Source organism: Nothoprocta perdicaria, unplaced genomic scaffold (genome assembly GCF_003342845.1).
Source record: "Nothoprocta perdicaria isolate Ctin4 unplaced genomic scaffold, notPer1 scaffold_151, whole genome shotgun sequence".
Lineage (NCBI taxonomy): Eukaryota > Metazoa > Chordata > Aves > Tinamiformes > Tinamidae > Nothoprocta > Nothoprocta perdicaria.
The window spans coordinates 438736-461143 of record NW_020454661.1 but is presented as its reverse complement, the minus strand read 5'-3'; the positions used below and the strand labels follow the sequence as shown (position 1 = coordinate 461143).

At 41.2% G+C, this 22408-nt stretch overlaps 1 protein-coding gene across 1 annotated transcript in view; it reads right to left on the bottom strand.

Annotated features, from left to right (window-relative positions):
- Nucleotides 1–10972: 10972 nt before the first annotated feature.
- SCGN (secretagogin, EF-hand calcium binding protein) overlaps nucleotides 10973–22408 on the bottom strand; it is a 28361-nt gene continuing 16925 nt past the window's right edge. The window contains exons 7-11 of the mRNA XM_026034886.1: nucleotides 16570–16625; nucleotides 15144–15189; nucleotides 14970–15029; nucleotides 14549–14617; nucleotides 10973–11534 (exon numbers count right to left, since the gene is read on the bottom strand). Of these exons, the coding sequence (XP_025890671.1) occupies nucleotides 11406–11534; nucleotides 14549–14617; nucleotides 14970–15029; nucleotides 15144–15189; nucleotides 16570–16625 (360 nt within the window). The 3' untranslated portion in view covers nucleotides 10973–11405. The remainder of the gene's footprint in view (nucleotides 11535–14548; nucleotides 14618–14969; nucleotides 15030–15143; nucleotides 15190–16569; nucleotides 16626–22408) is intronic.

The window sequence follows — 22408 nt, the reverse complement described above, 5'->3', positions numbered from 1 at the left end:
CACTCCGTATGGTTACCTTTGCAAAATCTCACATTTGTGCATAAAAGGGACATTTCCTTGAGTGCCATTAGGCAATCAAATCTGATTTTCTAATCTGTAGCTTCTGGTTGAACACGCAAACAGATGCTGCTAGGCATCTGGAATTTGTGATTTTAAAAGCCCTGGCAAAATAATACACCTCACAGGACTTTGAAAAAATTGAAACTCAAGAAAAATAATATGACCTTTAAGTGATAACATTACCAATAATTCTCTATTTCTTAAAAAGGGAAGGAAATGGAGAGTGATTCAACTGAAGTTGATTCTCAAATATAAAGTAGTCCATTTAAAGCTAATTTCATTTAATGTTAATTTTAATTAGTTTGCGTCTGTTACAGGGGTTTGTAGGGCCAATGCAATCCATGAACTTCAGCTGCTTTTTCTGGGAGTCTTTTATATCACTTACAAAATCCCAGCATGGCAAAGCACTAAAAATCAAATTGTTCCCATAGGATGGGATGAGGGAGTGGCTGAACTGTGCGTGCCAGATGTTACTTGCCTTGCTTGATGTGCAGTCAACTCCAGGACATGTAGGTTCACTGTTCCTACATACACTAGGACAGGATTTACCCAGAGCCACAGCTCCTCTTAATATTGGACCTTGAACAATTGTAGGAAGAAGTGGAAGTGAAAATACTTCCAGGAGTATTGACTGAGATTTAAAAGACATTTGGCTGCTTGTCTTAGTTGTTTCTTCTCTTGTGCAATTAAAGCTGGCTGAAGTCTGCTCTTATCAGCTCCTTGTGATAAGTGAATTTTAGGGTTATGAAGTTCACACTGGAAAATCGCACTAGAGATTTGAATATTCAAGTCAGACGAAGTTGCAAATATATTTTGCAAAACTAGTTTTATGTGTTATGAGGATTTTATACATATGTTATATTGTAATTTACAGGAATGTTAGAGTAATGGAAATGGAAATGCTCTGAGTATCCTTAAGTAAAATGAAATGTGCAGCAATTTAGGGTAACTGATCACCATTTTCTCTCTTTCAAAGAATTCCCTCTACTGCAATAATATTTCAGAAAAATGCTTGCCCACATGATTATTTGGGTCCAGGACGTATAAGTCCCGAACTGGACCATTAAACTAGATGGGAACAAACAAATTGAGCAGTTATACCAAAGATGGGCTTCATTAGCTGTGTGAATTTGACTGGAGGGAATTAAATGTAAGCTCTGCACCCAAGTACTATATTTTATAGTGCACTTACTTACTTTTTTCAGGAGAATGCCTACAGCAGGCTTACATGGCCCTTGAAGGAAAGGCTTTGACATTTTATAAATTTCCATTTCTTCTTAGACTTAAATCTAAGTCTCACAGACTCAGGGCCCAAATTAATTCCTTAAGCCCTTTGCCCAATGATAAGGCTTATCTGGAGCAGTGGAAATGTACAGTATGTGTTACCAAGCATATCAGAGAGCATCATGAAAGTGCTGGAGCAATCAGCCTGAATGATCCGCTTCCACACATGGAAACAGTGGGTATCTTAATTGCCTAAATTATAAACCACCAATTACTGTGAGAAGTCTTTTATGCCCTGGAAACTGAGAGACCTATCAATGTCTGTTGAAATAAGTAGCAATTCATATTATTTTTCTGTAGACTTAAAGATAGGAATTAGACAGACAAACTCCTGAAGGAGATAATAGACTTCACTTTAATGTGCTAATATGTTATTATCCAGTGGAAGATAATGCACATACACATACATACATACACACACATACGTAGACACACAGAGCATGCTAACACAAGCCACTTCTTTTGGTTATTTTTCCTACAAAGGTACAAAACATATTTCTCACCAACAAATCCATCACATCTGTTTCTATCTCCATGTGAAGTGAATTTGAAGTCTTCTATTTCCCCATATTTTTACCAAACTATTAATCATTGTAGAGGAGAAATAATGACCATCAAGTTAACAGCAATTGAAGATCTCAGCTCTCTGCAGTAAGCACTATATTGTTCACATTGTGCATGAAAAATTTTGGGCTATCTGACCTTTGAAAACCTCAGCAAGGGAGTTTCTAGTCCAAGCTACTGTATTTATGAGGCTGCTTGCAAATCCAAGGCTGGCTTTCTTCTCAGGTAACTTGATTTGGCTTGCACTGGTTGAGAAGAGGACAGAATTCGACCTATGATATGTATCTACAGTGGCCAATGGGGCAATCTGAAAGGATGAAAGTGAGCACCAGTAAATCAATCAAGTTACTCAGAGTGTGGGCCACAGATGAACTTGAGATATTGCTGTGACACCTGAAAACAGCCCCCGCTTGGCTGCTTTCTGCTCCTGGGATTGATCATCTGCTGCATTTTCTAGGAGGAAATGTCTCATCAACAGTGAAGCTCCTCAGCTGCCAGTGCTTCTGGACTCATGAGCATGTAAAGGAGTTGCACCTGCCCAGATGCCCAAATTGCCACATCTCCAGGTCCCCCTTGCCTCTTAGCTGTCCATGGAATGGAGACTGCTGGGAGTAGATGCTACAAAGAGCAGTGGTGTTGAGTGCAGTAGCTTAAGTTTTCTGCTAGATTACAGGCTTGGTTATTATGGCATTGCAGCTGAGTTTTAATTTCATTTCTTTCTTATTAAAAACTGAGGAAATGGAAAGATTCAGCATCAAATAATGGGCTTATTGTAAACAAATATTTAGAGCGCTGTTATGAAAAAAAAAAAATGAGGAGAAAGATAAAAGTTTAAAGTGTATGAAGAGGTACCCAGAGGGTCTCACCTCCTGGGCACCATTTCAGGTGCTAATTCTGAGAATATTAGTCACGTATTGGTAGAATTTGACTGTAAGGCACTTTAAAACTTAAATTAAAAATAAGGGAAAAGAGAGAAAAGAAATGGGGGAGAGATTATAGACTTTTAAGCTCCTTGGCTACCCAATCCCAGGGCTATCAGCCGTGAGACCTAGCTCTCAAAGCAAGATTGTGTCACGAACTTAAGAGGTTTGGGCCATGACCTAGCATGATCTTCGCTCTGGTGGGGTCCTCTGTGGTCCAGAACAACCTCAGCAATGAGGTTTCTCCCCCCTTGAACCTAAACAGAGTCCACCCTTGGCTCCAGATGTCTACCCATGAGGCTCATGAGAACTCTCAAAATTTAAGGAAGTGGCCAAGAAAAGCTGTGTTTAAAGTTGCAAAAGAGGACAACCACAGCAGCAAAAGCCTCAGAGGGAACTGAAAGAAGAGTCTGAAGGAAAAGTCTCAGACATCCCTTGTGGCCTTGTCCTACTGCATGCTGTGCCATACTCCATCCCTCCCTGCCATAATCTACATTCACCAAAAAACAGTGTATCTCCTGCTTCACTGAGCTTGAGATCTAATGTAAGCTTGGCTAGATCTTAACCATCACTCCAGGGGGCTTCAAAAGAGGCATTTCCTGATAGAGCTGCACAGTTGGGGGAGTTGACGAGGTGTCTAAACGTGTGAATTTAGGTGAGAATGCATGTTTGCTGATGATATGGCATATATGCTACCCTGAGTCGGCTTGATTTAACACATGTTAAATCTCATAGTAAGTAGCAGAGGGGAAGCATAAATTTTGCTGTAAGTTACTGAAACCTAAAAATAACACCTACAAGGGAATTTAATTTAGGCTATTTTTAGTTCTTAAAAATTAAAACGTCTATCTGGATGTTAGAATGGCAAGCCAGAAGGATTTTCCATTGTTTAGGTGCAAAACAAAACGAACAAATAAAATCTCAAAATTACTGTTCCTGTAGATGGTTAAATTCTACAATGAGCCTCTAACTTCCATCATATTATTATATCTGTATCTTAAGGTCCTGGTAATATAGCATGCTTTAGGCTTATTAGCATTATGACTCTTACAATAAAAAAATAGAAGCATCTATTGATATGTTTCTAATTTTCTTCTAAATAGCCCAAACCCAAGCAGATCACTCTCAGCCTAATGAGCAGGAAATGTCCCGGATTACTGCCCATGCTCCTGTGCACATTTATTCATCAGTAATCAGAAAGCAGTTGCCTTTAACTTATTAATTAGTTCTCAGGCAAACAATCAAATTATTGTATCCTCTTAGCAGGCACTGTACGTCATCTGAGTCACTGTGTGCATGCTCTCTGCTTGCACAAAGATGTAAAAATGGACCAGCCTGAGCCTCGTGTGTGTATACGTGTTTGCAGGTGATCCTGTCAGTGTATGTGAAGAAGTCACTGCTTTTCCCCTAAGCCATGGCAACTGGCTGCCCCTCACTCTGTTTGCAGCATGGCTTGCTTAGCTTGACATTGCCTCGGGCGGACAGGGAGGGCCTCATCTTTTCAGATATGCTAGCCAGAGGGTGAAGCCAACTGGCCATGCAGCACTTGCTTTGCAGTAGTCATCAGCCTCTGGCAGGAGAGCTGTGCATCTAAGCCACACACAGAAATGCAAAAGCTAAGCAAATGGCATGTGTGTCTCTCTTTCTTTCTTTTATTTATTTTTTTTAATCAAGATGCAAATTCTAATAAGAAAAAAAAAAAAGGAAAACATTTGGTTCGTGTTCTCATTGCAGTCAACTCCTCCTCCTCTGCATCTCCTGCTTTCATCCCGGCTTTCTGGTGCAGCCCCAACATAGATCTCTTTCTAAAAACAAGATTTCTCTAGACACATCCTAGCCACTGCTGGCACAGGCAACCCAGCAGCCTGCTAGCTCCTGGTTTATACCCTCCAGAGAAGTGAACCCATTTCTGAAGGATTAACAATGGTAAATAGAAACTGTGTTTGGGCACTCCATCAAAGGCAGGCATGTGCTAGCCGAGCCGGCAGATGACAGCAATCTGTTCAAGCAGCAGCCCCAACGGCATGCCCAAATACATCACATCATTGCCTCTATCCTCCTCTTTGTGAGGCATTGGGAATAACATCTTACATGAGACTTTGTGGAGAGTCAAAAACTCATGAGCAAATTATTGCCAACAGTCGCAAGAAGCCCTTTGGCAAAGGCAGAGTCCTGCAAGCCTTGGTCACCTTGTGTAATTTCTATCCTCTCCACAGCAGAATTAAAATCAAACTTCTACCCATCTGAAGGATGGGGAGAGGGTGATTTCTTTGGGCTTCGTTAGCTGTGACCCATTTCTCTCTGTCTGCTCTGATGAAGGTTATTTTACAAAGCAGAACAATGGAGAGTTGGAGCAAGCACTATTGTGTAGTCATGCAGGCCTCATCTGTGTTGAAACAGAAGTTAGGGGCTAAATCTCCTCATGTCTCCTGATAACATTTTTAATTCATGCTGCCCACTTGTATCTGTCTCAGGTTCCTTGCCCAGCTTTATTATGGCACTGGAGCTAGAAGAAGTCAGAAAGACAACCAGATCCCCACAAAATGCAGCTCTGGCAGTTCCGCAGCCATCAGTCCACATGCTGGGTGTCACCAATCGCAGAAGAGGGAGCTTTAGCTTCCCTCCTTTTGGGAACTTTGTGTCCCTTTTAAAATATACACCCTGGAAGCACACTTCCAGACCAAAGCAGTTGATTTTCGGCATGAGGTTATGTGCTCTTATCATCCTGGTAAAACTCAGCGAGTTGAACCCATCTGGCACTGCACATGCCGTGATGACAGGTGGAACAGGGGACCCAAACCAGGACTCGGCGCCGAGGGCAGGCGCCTGCTCACCACGTCACAGTGCCTAATAATCAGAGCTTTAACTGGCCAAAACCAAGTCTGCGGTGACTCCGTCAAATCCAACAGAATTCATTTTTTCCTAAAACATTTCCATTTGCAAGGACGCCAGATTAAAAAAAATAAGTCTTGCTTCTGTCTTGTTTTCCCTCTTGTTTTTTCCTGTCTTCTAGCCACCGCTGGCGCAGAGATCAGCTGGCAGCTGGTGAGCTCGTTGGTTGTATTCAACAGGGAACAGATTCCTGCCTAGGGCTAACAGATTATTGCAGGTGGCACCAAAGATTATCGGATCTGTGAGTAATTAGCAGAGAAACTTCTCTGCTATGCATTTGGCAGTGCTTTACAATGCCGTGGTGCCAACCATTTTTGCTGGGCAGCGATGTTGCCGCTATTGCTTTCTGCTTAGCTTCTAGCACAGTAGAGGAGAGACAGCTAGTTTTTGAAAACTGGTGGTGCTCGCCTCATGGGCAATGAGGAAAATAGGAAATCAGTTATTGAGGGCAAACAAAGTGAGGGAAATGACAATTGTTATCTCTGGGGCCCAGCGGAAGCTCCCTGGAAATGTCTCTTGGCATCAGGCAAGTAGTTCTTCTCATAAGGGTCATAACTGGCAATTTTTTCCCTCCCACCTTTTCCCAAATGCAAATGTTCCTTAAAATGAGATGCAATTCTCCTGTGGAATTACTGAAAATACAGGTGCAGTTAACAGCCAGAAAATGAGTGCTTTTCATTAGCAGTCACTGTAGCCCTCATTCAAAAAATGACTTTTATAGTTACTTTACCCCATGTAATTACACAGCAAAGCCCCATTTAATGTTTCACTACGTAACGACAACTTTCTGTTTCGAATCAGATTAATGTAAGAGTTACCCAACCATTTTAAGAGATAATAGTGGTAATTAAGGTGTTTTTTTTGTGATGGGTTGCTATTATAAAATGGCAGATGATTCCGCGATATTCTTGTTGGCTGCATTAGTCACAATTGTTTTCATTAATATTGACTCTATTTTCTTGCCATGCAAACAGAAAAGCGGACTAATCAAAATATTGTGTTGGATTCTTATCCTCTGAGCTCTTCTTTTGGGCTTATGTTCAATTCAGAGCTTTCAGTAGGAATAAAAAAGCAATTTTCATAAGACATGCAGGCAGCTTCACCCGTATTATTTAAAGCCAGATCATGAGAACAAAGGGAGAGAATTCTTTTGCTGGAAATATGAAAATAAAGCACCAAAGAAATGTAAATGTTAGGCCTCTGTGAGCATCTCATCTGTTTTCAGTTTAGGGCAGTGATGTGAAGCTGTGGAAATGCGGGTAGCATGGGGAATGAGATGAGCATGCATATTGGGATTCATTATCCTGGAAAAATTGGTTATTTTGGTCATTATCCTGCCTAGGGATAGGAATGCATGTGAACTGTTTGGGATCATGAGTCTCGTTTGGGAAACTGTGCGTATGCAGGGACAGATCTACATGGTGACAGCTTGGGCTAAGAATGCAGCCTGCTGAGGCTCACAGTGTTGGAGGAAACAGTGGAACTAAACAACGGATGGATTTGGGCTAAAAAGCCCTAAAGAGGTTTGTCTTTCACTGCTATCACTTCTACAGTTAGCTGAAGCTGTTAGGGGCAGTGTCTCCCAAACAAATCTTTCGCAACACGTCACCCAGAAAAAAAACTGTATCAAAGGCTGAAAATAAGAAAAGTCTGGATGAGCAGAGAGCACAACAGGAGGCTGGGGCATGATCTCCAAATACTCATAGTGAAAAAAAAAGGAAGGGAAAGGAACAGTTCTGCATTGAGGAAATTCACACATTGATTTCCAGATACAGCAATCTGTCGATTAAGCAAACAGTGAAAAACCATGACGCTTTGGAGGGCCTGTGCCTACTGACTGCTTACGCTTATAGCAGCTAAATATCTTTTGAAAGTGTGCCTCTTAAATATTGTGATACAAGACATTTGAACTTAATTTCAGCAAAATTGCATTCTGTAGACAAATAGACACCGGTAAATTGCTTAATCACAGATTTCTAGAAAAAAATATGAGAATATCAGGAGAAAAATCCTGGTAAATACTTTCATTCATTTCAGTTTGCTATCAAATTCTACCTACCAAGATGCAAGCTCCTAGACACTGTGACTGCAGCAAAACTTCATCAGTAAATATCATTTATGGCAGCAAAAGCCCTGTGGTATGTAAATGCTTTTGTTTTCTTAGGTGTGAAAAGCTCTGTAATATGTATGCGACAGATATTTTTGTATAACTAGGCAAATACGAAATAGCATATCTTTATGCAGGGAAATTCATGTTGCATGTAAAAGTACCTCTTGAATTTTCTAAATGGCAAATAGCTATGTTTTATGAGAGTGTATTGCCTCTTTATATACCCATAGCACCTTAAAGGAATGAAGACACTGGAATTACAACTGGCAAAGCCGATACAAATGAGCATCAGAGATCATTCATTAATGAAGTGAAGATAATAATCAGAAAACAAAGCTCTGCAAGCCAGGAAGAGGACTCCTCCGTAGGAAGTCTAAGAAAGCCTGCCTGCTGTTCTCGCATTGACTTTTTGAGGCTAGCGGGCTGCAAGTCCTGGGCTCATTAAGGACTGCTTTGCTGGCCTTTGTTACACGGGCTCAAATCCTGCCGCCTCCGCTGGCGTTTCGCTTGCTGAGAGGGGAGATGCAGCTGGCTTGGGCTGGAGTCCTGGTGGGAGTGCGGCCCTCCCTGCTAAAGGGCAGGGCCTCTTTTCCTCCGTCCTCCTCTCAGCTCCCGAGCATTTCACTCAGCTCCAGGAACTTTCTCACCACCCAACCTCCAGCTTCCCAAAACAGTGTTCCTAGTGCCCATGAGGTCAAGTTATCCAGCGCTGCCTTCCTCCATAATGTCATCCTCGCCTTCTTTCCCAGCCCAGTCACCCTCTTGGACCCTGCGCAGTCCCCTTGGAGAATTTCTAGTCTCTCCTCACTTGTCAATTCGGAGGAGATATTTAAACACGCAATAATAAAATCAAAAATGAATTGATATCCCTACTGAAAGTAGTGGTGGAGCTCCCATAGTCACCGGATGCCAACCAGTCCCCTGACCTCAAGGCAAAGTTTTCTAAGAGATTTCCATCAGGCTCTTCAGATAAAACCTCTCTTTCCTCCAGCTTTATGAGCTAACATATTCTAAAAGCTAACTATATTTTCCCTTGGAAAAAAATAGTTAGCAAGAGACAGAACAATTTAAAGAGAGAACTGATGCACTTTACAGAACGGCAAAACATGTATTTGAAGAAAAAAATGCAATAGAAATTGGGCACTTTTAAAACCAGAAGCTTGTGAAGAAATACCCTATTTCCTCCCTATTCTTTTATGTTTGTGTTTTGTTCCCAGTATGTTATAACGGGATATAATTCTTAAATATTCCCAAAGAGTTTGGAAACAGAAAAAAAAAATGTGACTTTAGGAATACAAAACTAAATAAACTCTTCATAAAGAACTTATTTTCTTATACCCACTTCTCATGTACATTGCCCAATTACATTTGCTAACATTTTATAAAATGCTCCCGTAAACTCACTCAGAGTTATGCAATAAAACTAGCTGCACAAATTTGCAGAAAAAAATACAGTATTAAACAAGCCCACAGATTTATACAGAAGAAACCAAACGCATTCCAACAACAACATACCAAATTCATTACTGCCTAGCACTTGTTGAAAAAACTATTGGCTATAGAGAATTTGAAGAGCATAAGGTCTCAATAAAGATGTGTTATATAATTCCTGTAATAGGAGATTTGGTTTCATATAGCCTCTAAACTACTTTTACATTTTGAATTAATGGTTACTACATTTTTGGTGAGGCAGGGCAAGATTTTCTTGAATTTTCATAGATTTTTATATAGTAGATACCAATAGCATAAAATATCTGAAAGTAAATTTTTTGCAGGTCATAGTACAGGAATTCCTCTCATACACAAAGTACTGGAAATCATAGATTAAGAAAATAATAATGAGGACCATATAAAGACAGAACAAAAAAAGAGGAAAATGGAAGTGCAATTGCTTTGGCTGATAGGCCATATCCCATTAGAGATATGATGGAAAGAAGGTTGGTGATGTCCACTATTACATTTTGTGACAAATTACTCAGGACGATGATGTTTCATGCACTCCTGAATATAGTTCTCCCCTCAGATAGACGGGTGTTTTCATGAGTAAAGGTGCATCTCTGATGGCCTGTGGGTCTATCGCTAAAGACTGATTTCTTGTTTTTACTTTTTCCAGACCCTTGCAAGTCTGTGTTATTGTGGTTGCAATTTATGTTGCTGCCAGAGTGGACAAAAAGTAGTTTAAGAATGTAAAGCCGTGGTTCAGTGTGGTGCATGAGCGTGGTTAGCATTTATTCTGTGTATAAGTTTGTCAACAATGTGAATAGAGAATGAACATTACCTCTGGACTTGAGGGTACTCTTCACTCTTTTATTAAATCAACATCTACATTTGTGTTGATTGGGAGTTATTTTAGTATTTATAAAATAGAATAAAATTAATTGTTGCATTGTACTGTATTATGCAAAGAACACTGTTAGCAAGAAACTTGTAGCATCGAGTCTGTATCTGTCATATGAAAGAGATGGAAATGCTGGAAAAATACGAAATTCTGCCAACAACTGTTCCTGCTCAAGTGTGTTTTTCTTTAGAAATGATAAAAGCATTATTTGAAGATGATACGTAGGTGGGGCACTATCTGAATATGTGGCTAAATTCTTTAGAATAGAGAAATACAAAGCACAAATGCTGCTGCTGCCATCAGGCTCCAGGATTACACCTATGGCCCAGAAGTGCTGTGAAGTTTCAAGCTCAGTAAAGCTTGTAAAGTCTTACTAATTTCTATTTTTTAAAGTGTGTGTTTCAGAGCTTTGCTATACTTAGACTTCTGTTCTTCTAGCCCTCCGATTTATGCAAACCTTGTATGTTGCTTCAGCATGGGTCAGAAGAAGAGCTTCCTCCAGAAATGATTTTACTCCATGACATCATCTTGGAGGTGATATTTTCTATTGTGTGTGGTTTTCTCATAATAAAAATCTACCATATTTCATCTTCTGACATACTTAAAACCCATATTTGATAGATGTCGCGTGACTCTCTCTGTTTGATGCATTTTATACAAAAGGGCTACCCTGTATGGTCTATCAGTTTCTGGCAGGTGGCTTTCCATACACAACACAAAAACTCCAATTCTACTGTATTTCCATAACTGCCATTTTTATTTCTGCACAAATACACTGTTATCCATCCAATATTTTATATGCACAAACAAAGCACAATGCTTACTTTTTTTAACCAGGGCATTGACTTCACAACCATCAAGAACACTTAGTAGCTGCAATCTGAGCATACTGATGTCACCTTTTTAAGAAGATACACGTTCCCTGTTTTAGAAGACTAGTAGGACAGTATAGGAGTAGAACAGCATCCCCACACTTTGAGCAACTGGTCTGCTCGTGGATAGAGATCCTGTTAAAGAACCCCATGAGCAACAGCATCTGTTGAACACCACAAATTCAGTTACTGAGTGGAGAGGCCCTCCACAGCTTCTTGTTCTGCTGCATCTTCATACAGATGGTCTTCAGCCTTACAGCAAGGTGCCCCTGTTCCTCCCCACACACGGCTACACGGCACTGAAACACTTCTACAAGGAGCAGCAGGCTCGCACAGGGGAAGCACAGCCACAAACACAGTCACATCTACGGGTTCATTTTAAGCCCCAGACATAAGGCCAGTTCAGATTTTTGAATTTTTCCATCCTTGTTCACATCGCAATGGTTGAGCAGAATCTGGCGAAATTTATCCAGGTCCACTCCGCTGATGCTGGGCTGGAGACAAAAGAGAGAGAGCTGATTCTGGGAGAGAACATGCATCTGGATTTCACTAGCCTTGGGAATTCCCATTAGAGGCAAGGGAATTATGGACACAGAGAAATACCCCAAATCTCCCAAGTGGCCTGGCCCCATATCAACTCATGGAAGGCAGGGAATGCAGAAATAATGGTCCTGCAAAAACTGAAGAGCTATGGTTAGGCTTAAGGATCTGCAAGTAACTGGAAGAAAGTCTAACACAATTTCTTTCCTTACCTAAGAAAGACCATTATATCTGATCTATATGACACAAAAGTCTGTGGGACGCATGTGTGGGACACAGAGCTCTGCACTGCTAGGAGAATCTTTTCAAAAGGAGAACAATTTCACACACAGCTTGCAGTGCCTGAGGGTGTTGGGCCTGAAGGTCTTTAGCTAAGGTGTGAAATCCCCTTCTTTGCACACACATGCACAGAGAATAAATCCTGTGTCATGTCTCTCCTCACACACGTCCTTACATGTTACATGATCACAAATACATACATACACAGCCAACACAGGGCCACCTGGTTTGCATTTCAGTTCAAACATTGTCATGGTTGACAGCATCAACACAGTTTTCTCTGGCAGTTTGGCAAATGTGAAAATACGTCAGGAAAATATTACTCTTTCATATGAGATTGGTTTATGCAACAAGGATATTATATGTTTATGTGGGATTATCTGACACTGTAACTTATTTCGTTATTGTTGGCTATAGCTATGCAAGGTTCAAAGGTGGCATATGGTCAATTTACTTGGAAGTCAGAAATTGAAAGTGGCTGGCAGAGGAAGGTGCTAAGTGGCAGGAAACCAAGAACAATACCCATCAGCTTTTCAGAGACTCAAACCAGATGCTATTATACCCAGCTGTGTCGTTAAGCCGTGGACACGCACAGTTCCTCTAAAGCCAAGCTTTGTTAAACAAGAATTGTTATATAGATTATATGGGAAGCTGCTGGTGACCTGCATAGTTAGCTTTCTGATCATATTTCTTTATAAAAGATTCTGAAGAGTTTTGCTTGGAGAAGCCTTCATACTTTCTGTATTTGCAGAAGTCCTAAATCTTTGGCAGAGAGATTTCTATTGTGCTACTCAAGCACCTCTTCTTTATTCTGGGAAATTCCAATCAGATTTTCTGAGATCCAGGGTATTGAGAAGTGCCTTTTTAAAAAAGCTCGTATTTCTCAGGAAAATTGTGGCAGCAAGCCAGAGTATTCTCAGTAAGTGAATCAGTTCCTGCTTACAGAGTGGCAGCTGGAAAGCATGCTGCAGAGTGAATGCCAAGGAGCTCCTGGGGTAGATACAGCAGCTAAACAAGGCAGAGGCAGCACCTGAGCAGGGCTCCCTCTTTACTTATCCCAGATGCAGGCCATGCTCTGAAGTGCTTGTGGTTTCATCATGTACTACAGAAGACCTCCAACAGAAGAAGAAAGAGAGGTCACCTGGATTCCTTACAAACATTCCTCCAAAGCTTAACAGAGTTTGCCAATGGCTCATTCCTTTTTGATAGGGTAACATAGTGTCCAAAAATGGACAAATCTCTGTCAGTGAGGCTTAAGCATGTTATGGGGTGAGAGGTACCCTATACTGACCTGCACTTAGTGGAGACTGCTCAGAAACCAAAGTTGGGCAGGGGCTTGGTGCCAGGGCCCAGCCCTGGGCAGTTGGATTGAGCTGCAGGCTCCACACTCAGCTATACAGATAGGGACACATAGGTGGTTCTTCACTGAGCACTTCAGCATGGAAATGAATAGTTCAGGCTCAGAGAGAGACGAAGAATGGATCAAAAACTACATCTTGAACTGCATCTGGAAACTCAATGTAGTCTAATGTAGATGGATTCTGCTGTCTGTAAAAAGCTCTGGTAGCACAAAGGGCATGGTATTCTTGACTGGTGGAAGATATCAAGTAATTTTCAATGTATTCCCGTTAAGAGCTAACACAACTTGAAATCTACACGTGTGGTAAAGATGAAAAGGAAGGAAAGAGGAACTTCTTTCTTTCCTCAGTGAAAAGGAAGGAAAGAGGAACATCTGGTGACTGACCCATGCTGGTGTCACATTTGATAGGTTTCTGAAGTGGAAAAATTTAACAGCAGCATTTGTGTTTGTTTGTTTTTGTTTAAATATATAATAAGGCTCTGTACTACTGTTACCACATTCCAGATGTGCATTGTCTTGTCCTCCATGAACAGCTGTGAGGCAGGAAGGATCTCCAGTTTGAAGGCAGAGTTATGAGGAGAAACGAATTTCTGGAAGCCAAAGAGAATTTCTAGAGCAGAGCCAGCTCTCTGGAAACCCCTCCTGGGCTTTCAGTCATCTGTCTCCTGTTTTCCAAGCACAGCGTATTCCTGTATATTGTGGAATATCTATATCTGAATCTGAGTTCACTGCCTTGCAAAATCACAGCCATTAATGATCTCACATTTGAAGTTCCTGAAGTTTTGACCAAGTTTGGTGATGTGCTGGGAAGTCTTGTCTGCACTGCTGTTGGTGGGAGCTGAGGGCACTGAGCTCTTACCAGCATTACATGTCATTGTACTCAGAGGGGACAGGGAAAAGTAGTGGCCTGTAATGTTCATTCTAATTTCTCTTTAAGCTTACTCAACACCCTTCAGCTATTTCAGACGGAATACTAATTTTGCTAAAGAAAACAATGTGTGCGTGGGAAGGGGGATAATGTAGGCAAAGACGAATCTTTCATTAAGTGTTCATGACACTGTAATGTCTGCCTAAATTAGAATATGAGCTAGAATGGGTCTTTCTTAAATATATTCACTTAGTAATGCTGTATTGATTTGTCAGGCAAAATTTATGTGATGAGGCAAATGTTCTTTACAATAGCATTGTGACAACAATTTATTCTTCTGATCAAAATGAAATTTAACTCTATATTCTTGTTATCCTTTCTATTTACATAACTTTAGTAAAACAAGCACTTTCCTCTCTGAAAGATAGAGTTCTAATAAATGCGAAGAACCATGAAGTTACCTTGACCAGTTCCATCATATCTTTGACAAACCCATCCACTTCTGGGCCTTCAAGGGCTCCTGTCTTACTCTGAAAGACAGAAGAAATATCAAAATCCTTCAGCAAGTGAAAAACACAATGTCTACTAGTCAGTAGGTCCACCCTGCTCCGGGTTCTGTGGTGCCAAGATCCCTTCCCTCTTCCCAAATCAAAGCCCAGCCTAGATTCCCTAAATAACTATAACTGCAATCCTAGACCATTCTCACTCTGCCCCCAAACCTCGCACCACAGCCTGTCACCTAGAGCCCTATGACCCGTGAGCCTAGCATAGCTATAGCCCCTGAGCAAAAGTTATAACACTCACGGGGATGAAGAAGTTTTAGCAGTGCATGTTTAGTCTATAAAACCTAAGGAATGTGAAAGAAATGCTTCTGGGACTCACAACATCGTAGTGTGCAAAGATTTTCTCAAAATCTCTCCTCCTTTCTTCAGTGCTACAAGCCTGCACACAGGGAGGACAAGGAAATCAAAAAGGAAAGGGCAGATTCAAGCTTGAGTACAAGCTACCTTAGCTGAGAAATGCATGAAGACTCCTTGAAAAAAGACTGTTACTTACATCCATTTTAAATTGAAGAAGGAAATTTTCCTGGAGCGCCAGAATCCTGAACAGAGAGATATAAATTACAATCCTTCCACTTTATCATCTACATGCAAAACCATTCTGAACTATTCTGGGTCATAAAGCAGAGAGATTTCCGATTATAGGCCCTTTAAAAGGAAAATCACCAGAAGGGTTATTTAGAGAGGCCTGTTATGTGAACGCATGCCCCCCTCCCTGTCTGATGAGGGAATTGCAGGCCTTCTTCGCCTCCCTGAAATCGTATTTCTAAGTGCTCTTGCTCCTCACGGAGTATTTCTGATGACCTAGTGCAACGGAGGCTGTCAGCCCCTGAAGCAAGAGCTACCAGACAATTATTCCCCTGTAACTGGATGGCTGTGCTATGTTAAAAATGGATTGCTGTGCTATGTTAAAGCAAATAGCAATTTATTGCTCTCTTTTAGAGGAGGAATTGGTGGCTGTAAAAATAAAGGACAAAGTAATGCTGGCCTGAGCTCGGAAACTGGACAAATTCCTTTCCTTTCCCCCGAAGGCCCTTGCAGCACTGATAAAAGCTTTTATCTCTGCAGCTGCTCTGTTAACCCTGAGCTGCTTCTGAGCCTGAAACGCTGAATGTGCCAAACTGCATCCGCACGCCCCAGGGCTGGGGAAGTGAGGAGTGTCCAGAGCAGAGGGAGGCCACAGCTGGCGCAGGGTGAGGGAGCAGCTGGGGGAACCATCCTCAAAGGGTAAATACAACAGCAAGCTTGGTATTTTAAGAAGACTCTACTCATATTTTTGAAGTCCCATCCAATCATTCTACATTCATTTGTACACATGCTTACTCTCTCTCAGTGAAAACCATTACGCTGCCTTTGAGGGATGAGGGATCAGAAAAGAGACAGAGGCACACGAGTCAGTCTTCAGCATCTTTCACCACTATGCCAGTCTCATCTCTCCAAATCCTGTGCTACAGACGCTTGCAAACCCCCTTGAAGTGGCATCCTATTTCCGCAAGTGAGCAACAAAATCATTTTGTCATCCCAGTGCATGTGAAGACTGCAAAGCAAAGACTGCAAAACAAATGCAAAGCTGTTGCGTGCTGGTGACTCTTCTGCAGAGAACTTTAGGGCTGCTTTTTGAGAAACAGCGCTACAAGTTGCTTTGTCACCTCCTGGGCATCATTAGAGAGGCTGAGCAAATTATTCCAGAGCAGGCTGGCAATGGAAAAATGGATCCCAACACTTCATGTGTCACTGGCACTAGGTACTCACAAATCACTGCTGTGGTACATACCCACCTCACAGTAACCTGATTAGATTTGAAAAGAGGTAGGATTCCAATGCGTGTCTCCACAGGGAGATCTGTTCCTGCTGTAAATCATCTGCTTGTGTGGATCTGCAGTTGCAAGCTGAAAAAAAGTCTCCATGTTATTAAAGCCTACCTTGCTAGGTCATTCAGGTCCAGCCGTCCATCTTTGTTTTTGTCAAAGATTTTCATCTAAAAATCAAGGAGACAGAGCTGCTTTAAGAATGTAACCTTGAGACAGGCAGTGAGGAGGATGTGCTTATAAAATGGTTGAGATATGTTTAACTTTTCCACCATAAGGGTGCTGGGGAGGCTGGTCAAACGAGATGAAACCTCAGCCAGCCTGGGGAAGTTGAGGTGGTCCTCAGGACTGACCCCAGGACAGCAATGGGCAGTGGGATCAGAGCAAAGAGGGACAGCCCTGGCTTCCTGCAGCCTCTTCCCATGGCCCTGGGAGAAAACCCAGCCAACCCAACGACTCAAGGCTATAATCTCAGAGGGAGAACAGCGGGTCTTTGATTAGCACCTCACCCCTGGAAAAATAAATGGGGAGCTTAAAAGCCCTTCTGGCCCGAATTCATCATTTTCTTTGATTGTTGCTATAGTTACAGAGCAGTCAAGGTGCCTTCTTCCAAAAGGACTAGGACTAGGTAAGACCAAGGCGGCCACTGGAAAGAGGTTAATCTGTAGAGATACGAATATTATCTTTTCCTTACTATGAGCCTTTTGATGAGTCATCTCCAGGTATTGTTTCTTACCTATTTATGTTTATTGGGTCATGTTTTTGCCACAGTATTTCCCTGCCAGGCACAAATAAGAGCCATTTACATAGGAAAGGGTGAGTGCACTTAATGGATTCAAACATGAATAACTTATGGCTCGAAGCTGGAGAAAAAATATAGGCCTTATTTTAATGGGGAAAAAATAATATTCTTCCTAGGTGGATTAATATTTTACTAAGATGGCTTGCCTTTCCTGGACAGATACTCCGAAACTGGATACCTCTTGTTCTTTCAGGAGTCTAATTTGACAGTCATTTGGTGGTTTTTCAGGAGGATTGCCTCCTTGCCTGCCCCTTACTTGAGGCAAGGCAGCAGGGCTGAGTATGGAGAGCCTGTGGTAGCTTGTTGTTGTACTGGATTGAGATAAGATTCTGCAACAAGCTGTTATTCACTAATTATTCCGAATGATTTATACTATGGAGGATTGGATGGGATTTTTAAAGAGCACTCAGTAGGACCCTCTTTTCCCTGCACTGAAAGGAAGCACAATACTCTTAGGGATGATTGAGGGCCCATATTGGGGCCTTCAGAAAATACCACACCTAGGCTCTATTGCAATTTTGGTTGAAAATGCTTCTCTAAATCTCTCATTTTAGACCATGAAGGAACAAGAGCTACCCCTACGGTATTTGCAGGTGCCACAAAGCAGAGCACCACATATGGTGGGAGAATACAGTGCTTGCTGAGAAGCACTGGGATAAGCACTTTGCTGGTGTGGCCAGAATGAATTCTGCCTGTCTGAGATAGGGCAGAATTTGCTGAAGGCACTGGCCTAATCTTTTCTTCATATAAAGATATAAAGTCTTTATGGAAGCATGCTAAAAAATAATGCCTTTAGCACTTATTCTCTTTGGCATCAGTTTCTTTTATGTATTTCTGAGTTCCTGCAGATATTTTTAATCTTTCTACCATTTTCTGAGTGCCTCAGAAGTGCTCTCTTGAGACTGAAAGCCTGCATTTCAGCCCAGGAACTTCAGATTTAAGCAGATATGTTACTCCCTGCGGTGCCTCAGGAGAGCAAATATATAGACCTTCTGGGGGAAGCTCATCTCTGCAACCAGCAGGTCCTGACCCCTGTGCAAGCTCTCCAATGCTCGCACCTATAAATGCTGTGCTGACCACGGCAGCTCTGAAATCAGGCCATGTCCCCAACTCAAGCAGCAGCAGAGTTAGGTATGTTTTCCACTTCACTCTGGGACAAACTATGAGTTTGTTTTTTAATCAAACATTTCAAACCTCATCTTCTTTTCTATAAAACGAATAAGCACTCTAACATACCTATGCTTGTCTTGGGACATGAAAGCATGTTGCCTACCTAGCAGCTCCTCTGCATCGTGGGCACATGTTTATGTTTTAGAAGACACAAACAGCCATGGGAGGCTGAAGAACTTGGCATACTCTTAAGGAAACACTCCAGATGAAAGGTAATGGTTTAGATGTGAACATCTTTTAGATTAAAGGTAATGGTTTAGATATGAACACCTTTCTGTTTCCTTATCAGTCTTCTGAGCCAGCAGTTGTAAGATTTGTCCATTTCTGTATCCTTTGCAAATTTCTGACAAAGGTGCAGACCTTACTACAACAAGTTTAACAGAAGAGGTTATACATTCATTAGTAGAACACTTAATAAAATGCAATGTCCCCAAGAAAATGGCTTTGTTTGTACTCTTTGAACTTTACCTTTAACTTTCCATGGTTTGCTTTACTTATATCTAACCAGCTCCCCTCTCTGAACTATTTCCCTTGGTTCTGTGTTTGCAGCGTGGAGAGGGAGTCTTTGCATTTTCAAATTCTCTTTTGCCTTTTTTTCTGCAACAAGTATCCTCAAAAATATCTTCAAACAGGTTTAATATTTTGCTTGCCTGCACTAGTCAACAAAGAAAAAGTAGAGTCTTGCTGGAAGACTAGGCTGAGCTAATTCTTATAATGAATTTCACATGAAAGATGGAAAACATGTAGTGAAGATGAAATAAAGTTCACTGTTATTAGTTCAGGTACCACAACTAATAAGATAGACATAATCCCTTTGCCTAAACAACTGTAGCTCATGCATGCCCAATATACAGCAACCTTAGGATGCACCATCCAGGAAAAGCCTGGGATAGAGTTATTAATTAAACTTTCAGATTTAAGGGATGCAGGTATTTGATCTGATCTGATAATTGTGTACTTCTGTACACAAAGAATGACAGTGGTATTCACCCCTTTTGATGAAGCACTGGAGAAGTACGTAGATTTATGAAATTATTATGAGTTTGTTGCTATGTTAAACTTACGCTTTTACTCATCACCTTGACATGCTAACATTGGTGGACTTTTAGCTTACATGCCTGAGAGGGCTATTTATGCTGCCAGGCTTGTATGAAACATCTCAGTGTGGGTAAGGATAATGTCTAGCATATTTAACTAGCACTCAATTTTAGTAAAAGCTTTACCGTATCTAGCACTATGTTATATAAAATGATGCATTTGCTTCACTGTCAAGCTACCCAATGTTTTAAGGTGTTTGCACAAATTAATTCACTGACATTTTAATGGCAGTACACCAGGGAAGTCTTAGTTGTGTTTGTTTGAATTTGGTCCATGCACTCTAAGGCAGACAGAGCATAAATGAAAGCTGGGTTGGCAAAACAAGAGTTGTTACATCTTGCTTTTTTAAGTGCAAAATCAAAACTGCCATTGGCTTTGAATTCAGCACTGAGAATGTCTCTGCTTTCTCAGTGAGGCATAAAGAAGGCTGCTGAAACACTGAGATGTGACAAACAGGAGCAGGCTTTGAAGAGCAATCTGAGGTTATAAATCTGAATTATTTTTTGTAGGAGAGGTTAGCAGAGAAGTAAACAACCAAAAACAAAACAAAAATCTGTGATTGGAGGAATTACTAGTGCCTGTCTTTTAGTGTCTTTCTGAGTTCTCTAATGTGTAAAAAAGTGCTTCTCTCTCAGGTGAGACGTGAAAAAATCATAAGGTGAGACGCAAAAAAAAAAAAATCATTTGTTCTTTATCTGACCATTAAGTCTCATAAAATTAGTGTGGAATTTCAGACGTAACAGTGTGAGTGTGGCTTTGCAGACATAGGGACTTTAACCTAAGAGGAGCATTCTGCTAGTGGAAAGCTATGAGTTACTGGTGTTTCTATGAACAATGTGCAAATATATGCCAAGGTGCAAAAAGCCAAGTGAGTATTTCTGGGGGAAATTTAATCTGGTTTGTATTCAGGCTTTTACAATATACTCCTTAAGAACATGGCTATATGTATGCACATATCACAGAATCACAGGATGGTTGAGATTGGAAGGGACCTCTAGAGATCATCTAGTCCAACCCCCCTGCTCCAGCAGGGACACCCAGAGCAGGGGCACAGGGCGGCATCCAGGTGGGCTTGGAAGACCTCCAGAGAAGGAGACTCCACAACCGCCTTGGGCAGCCGGTTCCAGAGCTCTGTTACCCTCACAGGAAAGAAGATGTTCTTCACATGGAGTTGGAAATTCCTGTCTTTCAGCTTATACCCGTTGCCCCTTGTCCTATCCCTGGCCACCACTGAGAAGAGTTTGGCGCCTTCCTCCCTACATTCACCCTTCAGGTATTTATACATGTTAATCAGATCTCCTCTCAACCCTCTCTTCTCCAGGCTAAACAAGCCCAACTCACTTAGTCTTTCCTCACAACGTAGAAACTGCTACTCGTAAGAAAACTTAAACAATCTCATGACTTTGGTGTGTGTGGTCTGAAACTTCACCAGGAGCCAGAAGTCCAATAAAAGTTTTGATTTGGGAGCTGGAGGGAGGATGAGAGAGGTTGTTAGAACTGCTGTCATTCTCCTCCTCATGAAAAACCTGTAACTGTGCAAGTTTCATTGCTTGGAGAAGCTCAGAGCACAACAATACTTCGGATCGGACACTGAGCAATGGCTCTAGGTCTATACACATGGGGAGAAGACAAACTCACAGATCATTTCCAAGATTTCAGAACTGCACATAACTAAATATCTTCTCATGCAATTGTGTTTGCGTAAATAAATATTAATATTCACTTAATGACTATTAATGCAAACATTTATATGCATGGGCACGAAAGCAGCAAGAATTCTGCCTCTAAAAGGGTCTTCCTCAGGATAAAATTGCTACATGAAATCTTTTATGAAAAGTCTTGAGAATTCAGGTGCTCTTTCATGACTATCATCCCCAGTGGCTTTCGTGCTCCTGAAGTCTTAACTGATAAGCATATGAGGCACAGCACTAATAAGTTCACTACCTGTTTTCTCCTTCAGGATTCAACATTGGTTCATCAAGTCCTTGATTTAAATGTGAGTTCTTTCTTGAAAGAGTGTTAAGATCACTAAAAATCATAGTGTTCTGTTGACAAATCGATTCTAAGCAACCTGACAGTGATGCTCCTTTGCAGCGATAACCAGTATAAACAAAAAAACGGAAAAGTGCTTCAAGTAGTGATGAAGCAGAGTGCTACCCCAGAGACTGTTTTCTATGACACTTGAAATGACTAAAAAGGGAGAAGTGAAGAGTGTACTTCATATAAATAAATGTGTATACATATATAAAAATATGAATAATTATATTTAAATTTATTAAAATACAAATATGTGTGAGCTAAAGTGTATGTGTATGTATGTGTGTGTGTGTGTATATGCACACAACACACACAAGAGCCCTATGCATTTGCACTAGCATATGTTTTTGGAAAGGCTGAGGAGTCCGAATTGTAAACACGGAAAAAATGGCTTGTAGCAGGACCCAAAATCTAGTTAAAGCAGAGGACAGCCATCCCTGGCATGACTGAGCTGATAGCTGGCACCTTGATGTGTGCATTATCATCACTCCTGGCTTCTTTATTCTGTCCTCTCTTTCCTCACATCTCCTCAGGCCTGTCACTCGCTGTGCTGTGTTGGACCTAGATCAAAGAGAGGAGAGTGCCTGTCGTCTTCTGCAGAGGCACTGAGGGCATTTCTGGCTCCTCAAAGGAAAACAAACAAAAGCAACTGTTCCAAAAGAAATACATTCTTCCCTGTTTGAATTTCTTTTCATGTTCTGTATGATCATTCATAAAAGCAGAAGCCATTTGCAAGTAGTTTGCACTCCTTGATCAGAATAATACCCGCTTAGTTTTCTCACCAGCTTAATCTGCAAACATCCACCACAGAAACAGAAGATGCTTTTTATTTTTTAAAAGCCTTTG